Source organism: Rhamphochromis longiceps, linkage group LG4 (genome assembly GCF_057381845.1).
Source record: "Rhamphochromis longiceps isolate RC_006_pf linkage group LG4, R_longiceps_female_GT1.1, whole genome shotgun sequence".
Lineage (NCBI taxonomy): Eukaryota > Metazoa > Chordata > Actinopteri > Cichliformes > Cichlidae > Rhamphochromis > Rhamphochromis longiceps.
The window spans coordinates 37,277,410-37,296,094 of record NC_140560.1 but is presented as its reverse complement, the minus strand read 5'-3'; the positions used below and the strand labels follow the sequence as shown (position 1 = coordinate 37,296,094).

At 45.1% G+C, this 18,685-nt stretch overlaps 1 protein-coding gene and 1 non-coding gene across 2 annotated transcripts in view; one reads left to right on the top strand and one right to left on the bottom strand.

Annotated features, from left to right (window-relative positions):
- Positions 1 to 1,011: 1,011 nt before the first annotated feature.
- Positions 1,012 to 18,685, bottom strand: part of doc2a (double C2-like domains, alpha) — a 55,750-nt gene continuing 38,076 nt past the window's right edge. Inside the window, exons 7-10 of the mRNA XM_085404879.1 lie at positions 8,814 to 9,019; positions 6,342 to 6,423; positions 4,748 to 4,844; positions 1,012 to 4,377 (exon numbers count right to left, since the gene is read on the bottom strand). Of these exons, the coding sequence (XP_085261005.1) occupies positions 4,241 to 4,377; positions 4,748 to 4,844; positions 6,342 to 6,423; positions 8,814 to 9,019 (522 nt within the window). The 3' untranslated portion in view covers positions 1,012 to 4,240. The remainder of the gene's footprint in view (positions 4,378 to 4,747; positions 4,845 to 6,341; positions 6,424 to 8,813; positions 9,020 to 18,685) is intronic.
- On the top strand, positions 12,739 to 12,832 carry trnai-uau (transfer RNA isoleucine (anticodon UAU)). The gene is made up of 2 exons: positions 12,739 to 12,776; positions 12,797 to 12,832. It is a non-coding gene; the product is annotated as a tRNA-Ile (tRNA).

Genomic DNA, 18,685 nt, shown 5'->3' with positions numbered 1-18,685 from the left:
AAACAGGCAGGCGGAGTATAGAGATATAAAGAAGTATATCAACATATTGCATCATGCAACAACGAGGAAGAACCACTTGTATTGATATATCGTCATCATCAGTCGACGGGATGCATTTTGTTTGTCACAGTCTTACTGGAGAGTGCAATAGAAGTGTGATCCGTGCGTTATGACTCATCAGAGAAGGAAACTGATTTTATCCCACACAGTTTTCATGTTGAACCTGCTCTGGTTAGTGTCTTTAAACGATGTCAGGCACTCTGGTTTCTCCCCCTCACAGGTGGAGCTCCCCTGCAGCGTTAAAGGGGACCTATTATTGTCACATTATGCTCAGCTTTACATTTTTATTCTAGAGTAGCTTTGCATGATTCACAGTTTTTAAAAATTGTCTTTGTCAGAAACAAGCTACTGTCTCGTTATAAGGTTCCCCTCCCTAAAAGCCTACTTTCTCCGGATTGGCCTCTTTCTGGAAGCATCCAGAGCTTCTGAGCTAATGATTGAGGATAACACGGTGTGTATTTGAAACTGTCGATCACATTCTCTGATAACCAGACGTCGTTTTAAAAGCAGCGCCATGTGTACTCAATGTAGCTACATTTAGCTACATTGAGTACACACTGAGTACATGACTAAGTTGTAACACCTCAGACTATATTTTCAAACACCTCAAAAGGCGACATTTAGCTACATTGTAGCTACCAAATGTAGCTACAATGTATCTACAATGTAGCTACATTTAGCTAAATGTAGCTACCAAATGTAGCTACATTTAGCTATAATGTAGCTAAATTTAGCTACAATGTAGCTACCAAATGTAGCTACATTTAGCTATAATGTAGCTACCAAATGTAGCTACATTTAGCTACCAAATGTAGCTACATTTAGCTACCAAATGTAGCTACATTTAGCTACCAAATGTAGCTACCAAATGTAGCTACTTTAGCTAAATGTAGCTACCAAATGTAGCTAAATGTAGCTACATTTGGTAGCTACATTGTAGCTGGACGCGGGCCCGTCTATTCTAACTCGTTTCACTCATTCAATAACTTTATTTGCTGTATCTGTTGTCTTGGTTGGAAAGTTGTTCCAAAAAATAAAAGTTGTGTTAATATTGGAGACATCAACGTCTGCTTCACTCGCTTCTTGAACTTTGAGGCGATAATTCACTGTCATAGGCCTGAACCTCATGCTCTAAAGTCTATTTCTGATCCCAGCTAGCTAACTCATCAGCTTCAAGTCAAGAGCTGCGTCCCAAAACGTCGGCTGCATCCTCCTGAGGCCGCATTTGTAGACTGATTACGTCACAGCAACGCAACGAAGGCTGTCCAAATTCGTAGACTCCTCCGAATGCGGCCGACAAATGCGTCCTCCTTTTCCCCAGATTTGAAGGATGGGTCGTGTGTGTCCTTCATGGTCCACCATATCCCAGAATTCATAGCGCAGCCCAGTCAATTCCAGTTTCCAACAATGGTGGCAGCTACTAAGTTTTAATATTTCTCTTATTTCTCTTTCTGGGTCACAAATTAAAGCTTTAACATATTTTCAGGTGAAAATGTAGCTGTGTAAACCTCAAATATCTGTTCGTTTCATCAAGACATCGCATATTTGCTCTGACGTTTTCAGAGACGTCTGTTACCCACCAGCTCGATCGCTGACCGGGAGCTCGAGGGTCACTGGAGCCGACAAGAGCAGCGAACTCCCAGCTTCATCGTTTTCAGACCCCCTGTGATCTTTCGTTACTCAGGTTAAACATGATATATACGTCACTCGGATAACCTAAAAATGTAATTGTTTGGCTTTTTTCAGTGTTTTATTTGTTCGTGAGTAAATCGGTTTGGCTGAGATCAAAGTTATTAGATTAGATAAAATAAAACTTTATTAATCCCCCAGGTGGGTTCCTCTGGGATTTTCACACAGCTGAATAAACGACCAACTATCCAGCAGTCCCAGTGACATGTAAGCGTCCACGTGATTAATCACTCGTGAGTGCAGACAGAGTAATCGAGGGCGTTACCTCCATGTCTGCACAGGGAGGGGAACTTGCATTCTTTGTCATGGCCACAGAAAAGGACCCTCGCCTCCCTTCCTGCTGAGTTTATGTGTCAGTCATTAGTTTCAGGTAAAGTTAAATAAAACCATAAACTTATTTTTAACGTATCTGTATATATGTGAGACAATAAAACTGCAATAGATCCCCTTTAAGACTGGTGGTCACTGCTGTGGATGGAGTCCTCGCTGACGCACATGCTTGAGTCACCACAGAGTAATACATATGAACAAAAACTTTTACCAGAGATTATTTTAAAATGCAGTTAGGATGATATTTGCATGGTGCTCCGCAAAATAAAGCTTTGCATCCAAACTCCATCAAAAGTGTTTCTGGCCCCAAACCACAGCTACAGTAAGGAAAAGCACCCCGTCAAGTCTTTTTCCCCAACAACACACTTGAAAAAGCTACCCACTGATTTAAACAGGTCTCATTACCACAGACGTAATGTTACACTGGAGGCGTAACTGAACTGAAGTTACATTCGTCATCATTTTCAACCAGTTTTTACCAACAAAACTAAACCAAATGATCCACAACAGCGAACAGAAACCCCACGTCCTCCGTGTGACGGCTGAACCTCGACAAAACGACGGCATCATCCAAAGGGCAGGAAGGTTTTGACCTCCCTGAACCCATGAGTTAAAACACCACCAACTGTAAGACTCCACTTTACACCAGCAAACGTAAAGCTTCACGTTGTCCATATTTTGATGTGTTTCATCTTTAAATGGGTTCAGCTTCCTCTCCACACGTTACTCCACGATGCCGAAGCACATCGAGCTGAAATATTCCGTTTATCAAAGCGCCGACTGTCACATAAGACTTTCAGTTCAGACACGTTATGGATGCTAGGTCGGTTAAAACTGGAATGAAATTTGGACGTTTTGTGCAGGAGCAGTGGGAAATCATTCAGAGCGCCTCCTGCTGAACTGCCGACATTTTGTGTCAAATGGGATTAACAGGAAGTGGATCAGCTCAGCTGTTCTTTGCTACAAGTCCATCAGCTTTTTAGCTAGCTAACGTTAGCACTCAGTTTCTCCCAAAAGCTCTTTTAGCTGTTAGCTATAGTGCAACACAAGACACGTCCATGCATGTTTCTCACAGTCTGGATTATACGTACATGTAAACCTGGCACAGCATGCTGTGTAAGTACTGCAGGACTGAACTGTGCTCGAGCAAAGGAACAACAGTTCAGTGTAAACAGAGAACAGAGATTTTCTGACTGCTTGACTTTCTCGTTTTTACTTTTTAAAAGAGCACCAGACACGTAATGCACAGGAAAATAACATGCAAATCCATTTCAGCCTTAAATTCCACACATTTTCTCTTAACTTTGATGAGTTCCTATGATGGCAAATTAGGCCAGGAGAGGGCAAAAATCACAACTAAGGGGCTCGGCAGAGGAGCGAGATTATGAGGGAAAAATGGCAAATTTACGAGAGAAAATATAAAATTACTAAAGAAAAACAGCAAAAAAATATGAGAAAAATTGTATATTTACTAGAATTTAAACTTCTCCAAAAAAAAAGGAAAATTCAAGAGGAAACAGAGAAAATGTATGAATAAGAATGAAAAAAAAACCCAAAGACAAAAGTCTTTTGATGTGAAAATATAAGAAAACCAAACAAACTAAAAAGATACAAATACACAAATTTTATGAAAAATGGGCAGATTTACAAAAAAATTAAGTAAAATTTAAAACAAGGTTCATGAAAAGCTGCCAAAACATGTCAAAGATAATATTATTGTTTACAAAACGTTCATTTTTTGTGGCAAATTTGTAACTTTTCTCAAAACGTTTGAGGTTTTTGTTTTAATTTAATTGTAATGCCTCTTCCAGCCCCTTAGTTTCTGTAAATGTTGTTTGCCACATCGCGTCACCGGAGAGTTCCACCCTTCATGAGTCAGGAGATTGACCCTGTTTTTTGATGCTGAGTGCAGATGTGACGCTGCTGATGGACCCAACGGCCTCTTTGCTCCAGATGACTTACAGATCAATAATGAAGGCACACCACCATGCTGCTCCGGCCTCGCCCTGCTCTCATGGCGGCTCATATTATAATACACTCGTCCATTAAGTTACCGCTGTTTCCTGTGCTGAAGTCGCTCACGTCTGTGCTGTAAAAACCCCGAGAATCTCTGTGAACATCGACAGCGACCGTCTGCATGCGTGGACGCTGCTGCTCGGGGTTAGTCGTGGCTGAGGGTTCGCGGCAGCTCGTTGGTCAGGATGTGCCACCGCTCCACCCTTTGGCCCTTGTTCTTCAGGCAGTCGGTCCAGTGACGGAGGGCGTCACCCTGGGACTTGGAGCTCAGACAGACGCCACCTGAACAACAGGAAGGAAGCACAGGAAGACTTCCTGCAGTTAGCGTAACAGTCTCGCCTCAGGTGTCCTCTCTGGCTGTTTGAGGACAAACATGAGAATACTAACGGAGTAGGAACCGTTTATGAAAACGGAAGAATTAAGTCAGTAATCCAGATGGTAATTGTGATAAATATGCAGTGATAAGCTTAAACACACTAATCTCAGCATGTGTTAGACTCATGAATATTTACAGCAGTTTTTCACAGCTGAGCCAGAGGACGATGTTAAACTTACTGAGACACTCCACGCAAGTACAAAACACATTTCTGACAACTTCCCAAGAAGCTGCAGGGTTCAGGCGAGTGGTGGATGGGGCTGATCGCTCGCTCACCTATGAAGTCGTTGGAGCGGCCCAGGTCGTAGTCCCACACTGTGACCTCCAGAGTCTTGTTGGCCAGCTCTGACAGGGAGATCTCATAGAAGAACTCCTGCAGTGAACACAGAAACAAGAGGAAGAGATGCAGGGATGGAGTGCATACGGGGCTGAGAGGTGGTCCTCCACGCTGGGTGGACCTGCAGCTCAGATGAGGCAACCAGACCCTCCAACCCCATCAGGAAGCTAAAATTCACTGATTGGTCAGATCCACCGATCCTAATGTTACAGATCTTCCTCGCTTTGACCCATCGAGAACTCTGCGGACTTCTGAAGGTGTTCTCTGCCCTCCATGGATCGGCCTCATTTTCCCAGCAGACCCTACAGTTCCTCAGTCGGATCGAGATCTTGGGACCAAGGCCAAGTCAACACCTCAAACTAGTTTTCCGACCTGTTCTCATCTCTCGGTGTTGAAAAGTCATCTTTGTGGCGTTGTTCAGACCAGTCTGTCACTCCCACCTTGTCTTTGTCGAGAAGGTGAACCTGGGGTACATCTGGAACTTGGTAGAGAGACCTTGTTTGGCTTTGAAGTGCTTCAGGAGGAACTGGAAGACAATGCTGCTGGAAAATGATGTCTTATTCATCTCTGGCTCTCTTCCACAGCATGTCTTTTGTCCTGTCTTCCTCCCCTCAGCTCAACCTCCCTGAGCCTGGTTCTGCTGAAGGTTTCTTCCTGTTAAAACCTGTTAAAAGGGAGTTTTTCCTTCCCACTGTCACCAAGTACTTGCTCACAGGGCTTTGTGTGATTGTTAATGATATTGATTCTCTGTAATATTGCAGGGTCTTTACCCTGATTAGAACTGGAATACCCTGATTAAATGGTAAATGGCCTGTATTTGTACAGCGCTTTTCTAGTCCCTAAGGACCCCAAAGCGCTTTACACATCCAGTCATCCACACATTCACAAGCTACATTGTAGCCACAGCCACCCTGGGGCGCACTGACAGAGGCGAGGCTGCCGGACACTGGCGCCACCGGGCCCTCTGACCACCACCAGTAGGCAACGGGTGAAGTGTCTTGCCCAAGGACACAACGACCGAGACTGTCCAAGCCGGGGCTCGAACCGGCAACCTTCCGATTACAAGACGAACTCCCAACTCTTGAGCTACGATTAATTGGCCGCCCCCACATGACTGGACTTTTAACACCTAAATCACATATTCTAACTTCACCAAAGTCTTCTCCTTAACAAAATGTTTCTAGCAACATCTATTGATACTTCAAAGCAATACATTTTACAGTTTCTTCCATAAAATTAGGAAATAGTGTTTGCACTTGAATTTTTTCCATCACCAGCTAGAAAAACTCATTTCTGTGCCAGAGAAGCGCAGTCGGTCTATCATCCGCCGATGTGGGAGAAACACAGGAGTTATTTCCTCTGAGAGGAAAACAACATGCAGGAGATTCATCCTCCAGCGATGGCGTCGGCGAGCCGGACCCGATATAAATGAAACTTTAACCGCTGAGGTGAATAGAGCGAGCTTGTTAACAGCACTGCTGTGTGAGGGCAGAGCTGCCGTTCGGCCGAGGGGAGCAGCTGCGGGGATCTTACCTCGTTAAATTCAGGGTTCAGGGTCCTTTTCATCACGGCCGTTTTGTGCTTGGATTTCTTCTCTAAGTCGGGCTTCAGGTATCTGACAGCAGAAGCAGAAAAGGAGGAGAAACATCAATATGTGTGTCTGCAGAAACTATTAATATACAGAAATATCTGCAGAGTTTCAGTGGAAAAGTCCTGTGAATGCTGAGGAAGGGGATAATAAATAAATAAAGACTGAATTCAGCTAATTAAACAGATCCGTTCAGTTACTCTGTTTGGGAGTTTCATATCATATCAGTGACTTGGAGAGGAGGTGAATGTTTCCGTTGTGTGTGGTTGCTGTTAATAAGAAATGCATTAATGAGAGAAAACAAAGCGATCTGAAGTCATAGACTGTAAATGAAGCTTAATTAAACGAGTGTTTGGGAGCCCGAGGCGACAGTCGCTCTGCGATGAATTTCATGCTGCTGTCTGATGAAATCCTGGAAGTCATCGTTATTGAAGCTGTAATGCAGAAATAATCGAGTCAGTTTTACAGTGCTGACTGCGAAGTGATTAACCCAAACCTAATCATGCCCCGAACTCTTAGAGCAGAAGGTAAAAGGATGCTCTGAGGGGCTGTACAGACGGAGAACAGCCAGAAGAAGGCGAGGAGAAACTGTGAGTGCGGGCAAAGTAAAAGTCGATCTTTATCGGGATGTGAACCTCCCAACCAGGACTGGTTGTTCTGGCTGCGTCTCCGTTTGTATTCAGCGAGCGTGCAACAGGAAAAAACAAAAAAACAACAACTGTCGTCCTCTTCAAAGCGAGTGTCCCTCGAGAGGAAACAAAAGCAGAGGAGAAGCTTTAAGCTCCGGCCCCCGGTGTTTCCCTGTGACAGAGCCGAGACGCCACTCGCAATGCTCTCTCCTTCACGCTAATTATCCTTCCTGCCAGGAAACAGACGCAGCTTTTAAACAATAACTGCTTCCTTGATTTGCAAAAGTTAATAAGATGGCAAAACTCCAGCTTTTAATTGTCTTTTTCAGGCAGAAGTGTCGGGTTAAGTCCTCAGCGATGGCTGCAGGGAGGAAACCGCAGAAAAAAACAAAGAAATCTTTGTTTTCATTCTGGACCAACGTGCCGACCAGCACCACTCACCAGCCCTGCTTTTAAACAGTTACTCGGGGAGACCATTATCTTTTTGGTTAACGGCCAAAATGCTGAAACATTAACAGAAGCTTTTCCACAAAAAGGCACTTCACTGCTCAAACACGCCAAAATATCTCCAAAATATGACTTTTCTTCTTTAAATAAATATATCTGGCTGGAAATGTAAAAGTTTAGGTACAAATTAGGAATTAAAAAGCTCTCACTGATTAGAAGTAACCTCTTAGTGCCTAAAAGCAAAACACACTGAACTAAAAAATATTTTTAATGTGTCTGAATGAAGACCTTTTGTTTCGTTATACAAAATATATTTACAGAAGAATTTTTTATAATGAGCGGCAGTTCAGATCAGTCCAAAAAGACTTTTTCTGATTCCTTTGGAGAACTCTGAGCTTTGTCTTCACTCCGATCGCTTAATCTGTAAAATTCTTCAAAAAAGTTTTACTGCTGAAGACAGCATGAACACAGGACTGCAGCGCCCCCTGCAGGTTATGGTTGGAATCTTTTTCCACCTTTGGGACATAAAAACTAACGATGAAACCTGCAGTCCCCCTAGTGTCCAGCACAGGCAGCCGTGAGTCAGTCCTCACACCGAGCGCATCTACTGTGGGTGTGGTGCCTGTTATCGGACCCGGAGTTAGCAACATCCCCCAAAAACACGAAGAGGAGAGTCCTGGCCCCTAGCCCTGCCAGTGTAGCAGAAATGATGAGGATGATGATGCAGCAGCAGCCGCTCTTCTCTGCGTGAGTAGCTTAATGTTGTTCGTGTGTAATTTACGTTGAGTAGGCTAACCACGTTATTACATTAATGCATGTAAGGTGAACTAGCAAACACCGTCGTAGTTACATGCGGCTGTCTTCTTGTTTGATGGCAGATGCTCCCTTCACCCTGGCCAAAAAGGCTAAAATGACCAAAGAAAAAGTGGAAAACAGCTGAACATGAGAGGATTTTGGACAAAGTTTGTTTTTTCCATTGTTTAAGCACTGCTTCCAGCCAAGAGTGATACCATATATGCCCCATAGCTGCAGAAAAGGCTAACATTGTTATCTTTTTACAAAAAAACAGCTGAACATGAGAGGTTTTTGGACAAAGTTTGTGTTCTCCATTCTTTAAGCACCGGCACCGTTTCAAAAGTACCGGTTTGGTACCGGTATCGGATAAAACCTAAACGATACCCATCCCTATTCACAGCTGAAACAAACAGCCTGATACGCAAACTGATTGGTCTAAATCAGACCCATCCACAGCCAATGAACAGCACCGTTCATGATTTCAAAGGAAAATGAATTTAGTCTTGGACTCACACACACACACACACACACACGTGGGGCTCTTACATTTTCACGTAGGGGTCGGAGAATCCGTTAACATCCATGGCTGCCAAGTGGGCGCAGCGCTTCACGCCCACACAGAGACCCCCGTTGCGAGGGCCTTCACCTCCACCTTCTACGGCTTTATCCTCCAGACTGACCGGAGGCAGGAACTGAAGGGAGAGGAGAAGACGACCTCGCTCCTCCAGGCTGTGCAGCTGCTCGTTCTCCCACTGCGGACAAGATTACACCGTTATCAGGGAAGTCGTGTCAGGTGCGTCATGTGACAGCTCAGGTTAGCCTGGGATGGTTTTCACGTGTGCAGAGGACGATGAAGATGGAACTAACTCATCATCAAGTCTTTCTGCAATCACAGCCACCTGGTGGCCTTCAGGTAGAAGCAGGGTTTAAGGCATTTACGCTTCATTTTAACGTCCATGTTTTAAACCCTTTACCCCAGCAAGCAGTAACGGTCAGGGAACCTTTGGGGAACGTTCCCTGAAGATCCTTTGGGTTTTTTCATCGGGTTAAACACATGAAAGTTTTAGGGTTGTAAATGTAATAAATACAAAAGCAACGAATGTGCAACTGGACATGTAGATTTGAACTCTGCACCGGGTGTTCATCACACCATTGCCAGCTGCCATTAAACCCCAGAGAAGAAGAGTCTGCCAGCCTTGTTTTCACCAGGATTATGTGGAGGAGGCGTTTTTCCACACTGAGCTGATTCTGCAGTGTAAACGTAAAGCAGGCGAAACTGTTTTTTAATAATGATCTCTCACTGTGATGATGTCACCCTCTGACCTGGTTATGTCTTCATAATATAACAAATTATATTTATAATTATATTAATTATTATATTATTATAGTTTTTAACTGCAGACATGTAAGCAAAGAGCTGAAGCTCTTCATCATCCGTGTCGGAACAGCTGGGAACATTTCCCTTTATTTTCCTGTCAGTGGGGAAAATATGGAATTGCGAGCTGTTATCAGGGCTCGCTTTAAATCTTTATGCTTTCTACATGCTGACAGCACACAACAATCACAGTTTCTACGTTTTAAGGCCTTTTTATCATTTTTCCACCAATAAATCAGGACGTTGACCTCGGTGGATGGAAGGAATTTTAATGATTGTTAACATGAGCTCGCTCAACACGCCACAGAGTTTTATCAGAATTCATTAAAATGTTTTCGAGCTATCGCCTTTGCAGACAGAGACACACACACACACACACAGACACAGACACACACACACACACAGACACACACACACACACACACACACACACACACAGACACACACACACACACACACACACACACAGACACACACACACACACACAGACACACACACACACACACACAGACACACACACACACACACACACACACACACACAGACACAGACACACACACACACACACACACACACACAGACACAGACACACACACACACACAGACACAGACACACACACACACACACACACACACACACACACACACACACACACACACACACACACACACAGACGCATATCATCTCATTGCAGAGGTATATGAGCTACAGCGTGTGGAGTCACATTAAGCTGGTGGTCTTTCCTGCACAGTCTCCGTGCCTGAGGAGAAAAACACTGACCCTTCATAAACATATGTACTGTATGTAAAACTTAACCATGAAATAAACTTCAGCAGAGGTTTCTCTGAGCTATAGTCTCAATTTATGCTGGACATTGCTGCTCTGTAACTGACAGCTTACATTACAACAGCCTGTGAAACCATGTTTGTGATTCTGCGCCAAATCACAACAACACAGAAAAACCCACCAATCATATGACCCCCTATGAGCAGCACTTTGGCGACAGTGGGAAGGAAAAACTCCCTTTTAACAGGAAGAAACCTCCAGCAGAACCAGGCTCAGGGAGGGGCGGGGCCATCTGCTGTGATTGGTTGGGGTGAGAGAAGGGAGACAGGATAAAGACATGCTGTGGAAGAGAGACAGAGGTTAATAACAGATATGATTCAATGCAGAGAGGTCTGTTAACACATAGTGAGTGAAGAAGAAACACCCAGTGCATCATGGGAAACCCCGGTAGCCTACGTCTATTGCAGCATCACTAAGGGAGGATTCAGGGTCACCTGGTCCAGCCCTAACTATATGCTTTAGCAAAAAGGAAAGTTTGAAGCCTAATCTTGAAAGTAGAGATAGTGTCTGTCTCCTGAATCCAAACTGGAAGCTGGTTCCACAGAAGAGGGGCCTGAAAACTGAAGGCTCTGCCTCCCATTCTACTTTTAAATACTCTAGGAACAACAAGTAGGCCTGCAGAGCGAGAGCGAAGTGCTCTAATAGGGTGATATGGTACTACAAGGTCATTAAGATAAGATGGGGCCTGATTATTTAAGACCTTGTATGTGAGGAGCAGGATTTTGAATTCTGGATTTAACAGGAAGCCAAAACAGGAGAAATCTGCTCTCTTTCTAGTCCCTGTCAGGACTCTTGCTGCAGAAAGAAGTTGAAGACTTGAGGAAAGTTGCCTGATGTGAATCTAACATCAGACGCTTTGGATTAATTTCCCTTCGGAGCTTCAGTTTCTCCTGCTTCAGCTGCTTTGATGGTTTCGCTTCAGGTGTTTCAGAGTTCATATTGCAGACCGGCTCCCACAGGTGAGAACGCTCTTGAACCGGGAACCAGAGAGTCGCTGTGACATGGAAGCCCTGTGTGTTCTCTTTGAGTGTGAGGCTGCCAGATTTATAATGACCGCGTCTACAAAGAGCTCTGTTCATTATTTCCACAGAAGAGGCCACGCTGTGAGGCAGGAATGCTGTTTTTGGCCTGACAGGTGAGGATTTCACATCTGTCACAGTTCCCTGTGTGTCAATGAAAGCAAAGGCTACGTTCACACTGCAGGTCTTGATGCTCAATTCCGATTTTTTTGATCAAATCCGATTTTTTTGTCTGCTCGTTCACACTACAAATAAAATGCGACAGCAAACGCGCTCTAGTGTGAACGCTCAAAGCGGCCCGCATGCGCAAAAGAAGACGTCACACACAACGAGCTCTGTTTAGACCCAGAGCAACAGTATTGTTTGACTGATGGCCCTTAATATGCAGACTTCGGACTTCGTTTCCCAATTTTTGCTTTAAGTTATTTTGTTATTTACATAATAATGTAAATAACCTAATAATGATCCTTATTGCTGTTTAAGAGAGGAGCGGTGCTTCAAAGGATAGTTGCAGATTTCTGTCAGAATCTGCAGATTATACAGTACAAATAAAATGTTCACGTTATCTTCCCAACAGTTTCACTAACATCTACACTGGATGTCCAGGAAGCGTTCGCGATGTCTTCTCTGGCGCTGATAATTGGCTTCAGTCTTGTGTCGGTGACGTAAAAGGCGGATTTAATGCGACATGACCGTTCAAACAGCAGTCGCTTTCTAAAACATCGGATATGTATCGGATTCAGTACCACATACGAAAGTGACCCAGATCGGATTTGAAAATATCGGATTTGCGCCGTTCACACTGTCATAGCATGATCGGATATGGGTCGCATAGGGTCAAAAAAAATCGGATTTGATGCGCTTTCGCCTGCAGTGTGAACGTAGCCAAAGAGTGGCAGTGATCCAGAGTCCAATACCCATGTGACCTGTGGAAGTGGGCACAGGCAGCGCTGTCAGGTCTGTCTGCTGTGAAGCACTTTGGTCCACGAGCTCTGAATGCTGACGCATTATTGCAGTTTTGTCTCTGTCCTTCGCCACAGCAGCTTTTAAACCATCAGCTGTGATCGAAGTGCAGACACGCAGCTTTAATCCAAGGGCTTTATCCAAAGTGTGGCATTAAAATTCGACTTATTCAGACATTGTTATGCACAGTCCCACAGCATCAGAGGCTCAAACGCCATCAGATGATCGCCTGACAGACAGTTTCAGGTCAGCCCAGTGCAGCTGATGCTCCAGTGGCGCAATCGGTCAGCGCGCGGTACTTATACGACAGTATTCAGCAGAGCGATGCCGAGGTTGTGAGTTCGAGCCTCACCTGGAGCACAGGTTTTACTCTCAGCCTGAACCAGCAGGTGAAGAAGGCTGAGTCTTAGGAAGCCGTGCGGGGGTGGGGAACTGCAGGGTTTAGATCTCACCCTGGGTCAACACACCTGAATCTAATGATTAGTTCATTACCAGCTTCTGGAGAACTTCAGGACATTTAAAACAGCTGTGTTGGATCAAGGACACGTCTAAAACCTGCAGGACACCGGGCTTTGAGGCCTGCAGTTGGACGCCCCTGGTTTAAAGGTTGGTGGTTTGATCCCTGGCTGCTCTGGACTGTGGGCCAAGATTTATGCAACAAGGATGCAGATGGTTCCCTCTGCAGGACTTCAGGTGTAATTATTTTGCCACAGATCCACCTCCTCTGAACTTTCACCTTCCTCCTCCTAACATCTGACCCTCCTCCACCTCATCCCTGCTCCTGTAGTCCTGCTGTCCTCTACAGAGGCCACAGTTTTATCCTGAAAGGGTTGAAATTACTGCACATTTCTGAAACCTCACTAAAACGTAAGTCCAAGATTCTCATATTAAAGAAACAAATAGATTTTTGTTTCTTTAAAATGTTCCCACAGATGGAGGAGATCAAACAGACACGTCTCCACAGCGATGGCGTTCGTTAAAACTCGTCTCACAGCAGGTCTTCGATTTGATCTCTCTGATCACGGCACAGCAGAAGGTACGAAGATCGATAGTTTAATCCTCCGTCTCTGCCTCGCCCTTCTCCCGGGGGGAGCTTTCCTGTCTCCGTCAGATGCCACGGGTTCACTCCATCACTCCCGCCGTTCTCATTACAGCCCTACTGAGCGTGCTCAGTTTATCACCTGGACCTTGGCCTAATTCACACTTCGACCTTTCACTGCGCTTTAAAAAGACAAAAGCTTCAGTTTGGAACTCTGTGAAGGGAAAATGAAAGGGCAGAGATTTTATTTAAGCCGTGTACTAACCGCCTCCTACGGTCTGAGTTGGTATTCAGCTCCAGCGAGCTCACTTTCCACCATTTGACACGAAGAGCTGCAGCTAAAAAAAGGAAAAGAGGTCGGGAATGAGCAGATCGATGGCTTTTACTGGGAACCAGCAGGGCCTGGCAGGATTTCTCTCCCGCCCACCAAACAGAGGGCGATGCACTTTGTAAACACTCCCAGCTGAAATCAGAGTCTACAAAGTGAAACTCCCATCCACACTTCAATGACTCCTCTGCTGCAGGAAATGTCATCACACCGGAGGTTCACGTTCCAGGTGAGTGGGTGACGTACAGCCGGCGCGCAGACTGAAGCTTCCACGCTCGACTTTGAAAGGGAAAGGTCTGAGCTGCACGGGTCATCCAGATAAACCGGCAGCAGGAAAGGATTTAAAATCTGCTGTTTGATGTTTTCCATGAGACTGAAAAGCAGCAAAAGCACCTGAGAGACGGTTTATCACGCTGCAAACTCTGCTTCAGTGTGCTTCACCCAACTTTTCATGTATTAAATGCTTTTGACTGCCTCAAACAGCCTGTGGACTGATCTCCACCTGAACGGCTCTGTGAATTTTCCACTTAAGTCCAAAAAGGATTTGACATCTTTCTTCTACTGCCAGCATCAACACGGAGTTCACATCAGGAAGGAAACTATGGACTGATGTTGACAGAGGATTCAGTGAGCTGTCTTTTGGTAATGCGGCTGAAAGCTAGCTCACAGTCACGCAACGCAGACGGAAAAAACATGGACGAGGATTCGGGGCTCGGAAACATGAAGTCAGTGTGGTGCTTGAAGCTGCGTACACACCAGGAGTGACCTGATAACCCGAGACCGCAGAAAGCAAACGACATTCAGTGACATCAGCAAAAAAACGCTTGTGACAGGAAGTGGCGGGACTCCGATAAACGTTTCTCAGATTTCAGCGGCGCGAGTGAAAGAGCTACCATGAATACATTAGAGTGTAACCTAGGCAACGAGAGCCTAAAATGTCCATAAGAGAGCAGCTGCTTGGTTGCAAAGCTTTAGGGAACGTTCCCTGAAGGCTCCTTAGAGTTCCCTTAGAGATCCTACAGACACAACCTTCAGGGAACAGTCGGAAATGCAACATTTAGGGAGCCTTTAGGGAACGTTCCCTCAAGGTTGCTGTTTGCTGCCTTCAGGGAACGTTTGCCACCAGGTGGCGATGAAAGACTTCCTACCCGATAGAACCTCTGACCTCTGTATACCTGCTGGGTTTATCTGCCCAGTCGCTTGTTTCTGGTCACACTGAATAAAAACGTAAAGTTTATTTCAGCTCCGTCATGCTGTGTTTCAAAAACCTGAGGTGTGACACTGCGTGCTCAGGTCCAATGACTCCAATGAGCCTGAAAATGAGGCGCTCCTCCGAGTCACATCACAGAGCTGCACATCAAGGTTTCACAGCAGGGCATCAGTGACCAGCGAGTGATGTCACGGCCACTGCGTCTGTCTTTGACTGTGAGACGAGGTCGCCAACATCAACTCATTCTGTGTTTTTCACAACAATATTTTACCAGCTTGAACACATTGTTTCTTTTGCTGTTGTTGGAAATGTGAATGCACTGTAACATAAACTGATGCTTTCTCCGTCTCTCGTCATCACATATTACGCTGTGAGTACATTTAGCTGGATTAACTGGATTAATCAAACCAGTTTGTCTGCATGGCTGAAGACGCCAAAACTACAAAGCCAAAGTCATGAGGCTCTGCAGCCCCAACTCCTGTTTTACAGCTGCAGGGGGAATTGAAACCTTTTTCATCCAGCTGCCCACATAAAAAATAATAACTATTAATGGCAGAGCAAACATTAACTGCAACACATTATGATGTGTAATAAATACTGATGTCTTTTTTGAGCTGAGGGATGTAATTATACATATTCTGTGTCGCTAAAATTAGTTTAATTGGACTTTTTGTGTAAGCCTCTAAAAAGGGAAAACACTCAGCCTTTTAATTGCACTGCTAATCAATCAAATTACTTCATTTCCACAGAGAAAACGTGGAAAATGAGCCCGGAGAAGGAGCTCCTCTAATCCCCGGAGAGACTCCGAGCAGCTGTGTGTGTCTGGGTTGGATTTTCAGACTGAAGGTGAGTCATTAGGTAAAGATCTGTTTGTCTCCGCGCTGAGGCCAATTGGCTGAAAACAGCAACAGTAAAACACCCCCGAGCGTCCGTCTTTGTGAAAACACCTGTACGACCGCAGAGGCGGGCGCAGGCGGCTAATGAGCTTGCAGCCCTTTAAACAAATAAAAAAACAACAGCAGCAGCGAGCTGAGCCTGCGTCGTCCACGCCACGTGAATCTAATCTGTAAAAGAGTTCGACTCGACACCAAAGCTCATTCCTTTCAAACGAAGACACGGCTCTGAATACATGTTTCTTTAATCACCCAAAGACAGCAGCCCCTCCACTTTGTTTTTAAACGTCACAGACGGGAAACATCCAGAAAATCAGAACAGGAAGTGAAGGTTCAACGCGTCAGCGTCAACCAGCAGGACGATTAGCAACAAGTGAGAATCAGGGATTTATATACCTAATCTGTATACAGTGATATAATCATATATATGATTATACATATAGATGGATTAGGATCAATCAGCTCTGTGCTCATACATCAAGGTACTTTTTGCACAACACACAGTGATTGTTGCACTTTTCTGTTGCACTGTTGTGTCTTTAATAATAATAATAATGGATACTTTATTGATCCCCATGGGGAAATTACTTGTTTTTCTCTGCATTTGACCCATTCACTCAGTGAAGCAGTGGGCAGCCCACTAAGCAGGCGCCCGGGGAGCAGTGTGTAGGGACGGTACCTTGCTCAGGGGTACCTCAGGGTAGCCGTTAAGTGGATTCGAACCCCCGACCTTCCGATCATGGGGCGACCACTTTACCTACTGAGCTATCCCTGCCCCTTTCTGATCATTATTAGCGATCAGAGCACACGGTCATCCCCTCGGACATGTGCAGGTACAGTTTAGTGACCGTCGCGACAGACTTATAACACGAGGTCCCGAGGGTCCCTGGGGTCGCTAATTTCAGATCGCTAATTTCTGCGGTCGTTGCTTGAAGTTGCTCAGTGTGGTCGACTTCCTGTGGTCCCGCCTTGCTGTGAATCACTTCCTGTGACAGCGATCGTTAAGACTCTCAGCCCAGCTGCTGTGTTTTGTATTTTAATGGCGTTAAAGCTGCAGCTCAGTTGTCCTCATTATTTCTGTAGATGTGTTGATTGACTCCCAGTGTCCTCTCGCCGACTCGTGCTTCATATCTTCAGAACAACACACCCAGAACATCTCCGGGCTCGTCCTCTGAAAAACACTTGGACAACACCTGGATCGCAGAGGCTCACCTGCTGTGTGATCATGTGACCCGTCTCGCGGTCACACACTGATTTCCATCATTACGGAGATCCCACAGGTACGATCAGGGAAAAGTCTAATTAACAGCTGTTCATTAATGATCAGACTGCACTGCAGGTGCACTGTGAAGTCTGCAAGCTCGAATCGGCCACACATGGTCTGATAACAGCGACCTGCAGGTTACTCAAACTCAGGTCATCCCGTCCCACAGATCCTGGATGTCCTAACTGCGCTGTTTGTTTCTCACCATCTGTTTTTTGTTTTTTTAATTACGGGACACCGTCCAGGTAATGAGCCGCCAGGTGTGGTGTAGACTGTGAACGACCTTTCACCTTTTACTGTTCAAACTGAACTTACTGCCACGCTGCACTTTGTTTCTGTTGATTTGGTTGGATGTGCACTTTGAGAGGACGGGTGGAGACAGATCGATAGAGCCTGGGTTTGTTTTGTTTTCACACCCGTGGAGCTGTTACTTTACATTTCCACACTCGCTCCTGATATAATCAGAACATTTGGAGCAGCCTTTGAATTTGCTTCCTCCAAAACGAGGTCTGCAGTACACTGCAGGATGTGGAGAACACCGAGTTTGCAGTTGCCTGTTTTCAAAAGAAATTGGCAGGCAATTTATTTTAGGGAGACTGAATGAGGTGGAGCTGAATCTAAATGAACTGCAGCGAAATGTGAGACACGGCAAAACCCCCAGGGGCTCCGAAGGAGTCAAAAACCAATCAGCTGACAGCCTGGGTTGTTACTCGAGGCCTTGGACTTCCCGTCCGAGGAAGACCAAACGCATGCTTGTAGCTTTGTGTGCGTAAAATGTGATAAATGATCTTTTTGTCTTGAATCTTTGGATCCAGCGGTGAGTTTCTGCAGTACTTTGGGTCGTGGTTGTAGTAGCAGAAGGTTTTGTTGTTTGTGAGCACCAGCCAATCAGAGGAAAGTTGGCTTAGAGAGGGAGGAGCTTAAACAGCTAGGTTCAGACAAAGGAGGAAGTGAGGGGTAAATATTTGGGGTTTGAGGAGGGCCTGCTCTGATGAGCCTTTCATGTTTCTATTTTATATCTCAGATTTTATTTTCCCTTCATCTGGGAACTTTTAGCTAATTTTAATATTTTGCTGAAAATAAACTCATCAATTAAAACGGCTCTCATTAGCATCAACATGTGAAAACAGCCCTGCAGGGAAATGTTTAACCGCCTCCTCCTGAGGAGCTTCTCATAGAGCTTGATGATGTCGGAGGGGAATCCAAAGAGCCTCTCCTCTATAAATGTTTTGAATCCACTTCACAGCAAATATCACTTAAAGACAGAGACACACTCTCTCAGCTTCCTCGCTCAGCTCCTCATCATGCAGATTATGCTTCCTTCGCAGCTCTCTGGGTTCTGATGAATAAAGACGAGGAGCCCTGACAGCTTAGAGAGAGTCAGCACTCTGCAGCGTCCCCGACTTCAAGAAACACACTGGTCTAAACACAGAAACGGGGTTAATTAGAGCATTAATTCCTCCGACCTCTCCTGTTATC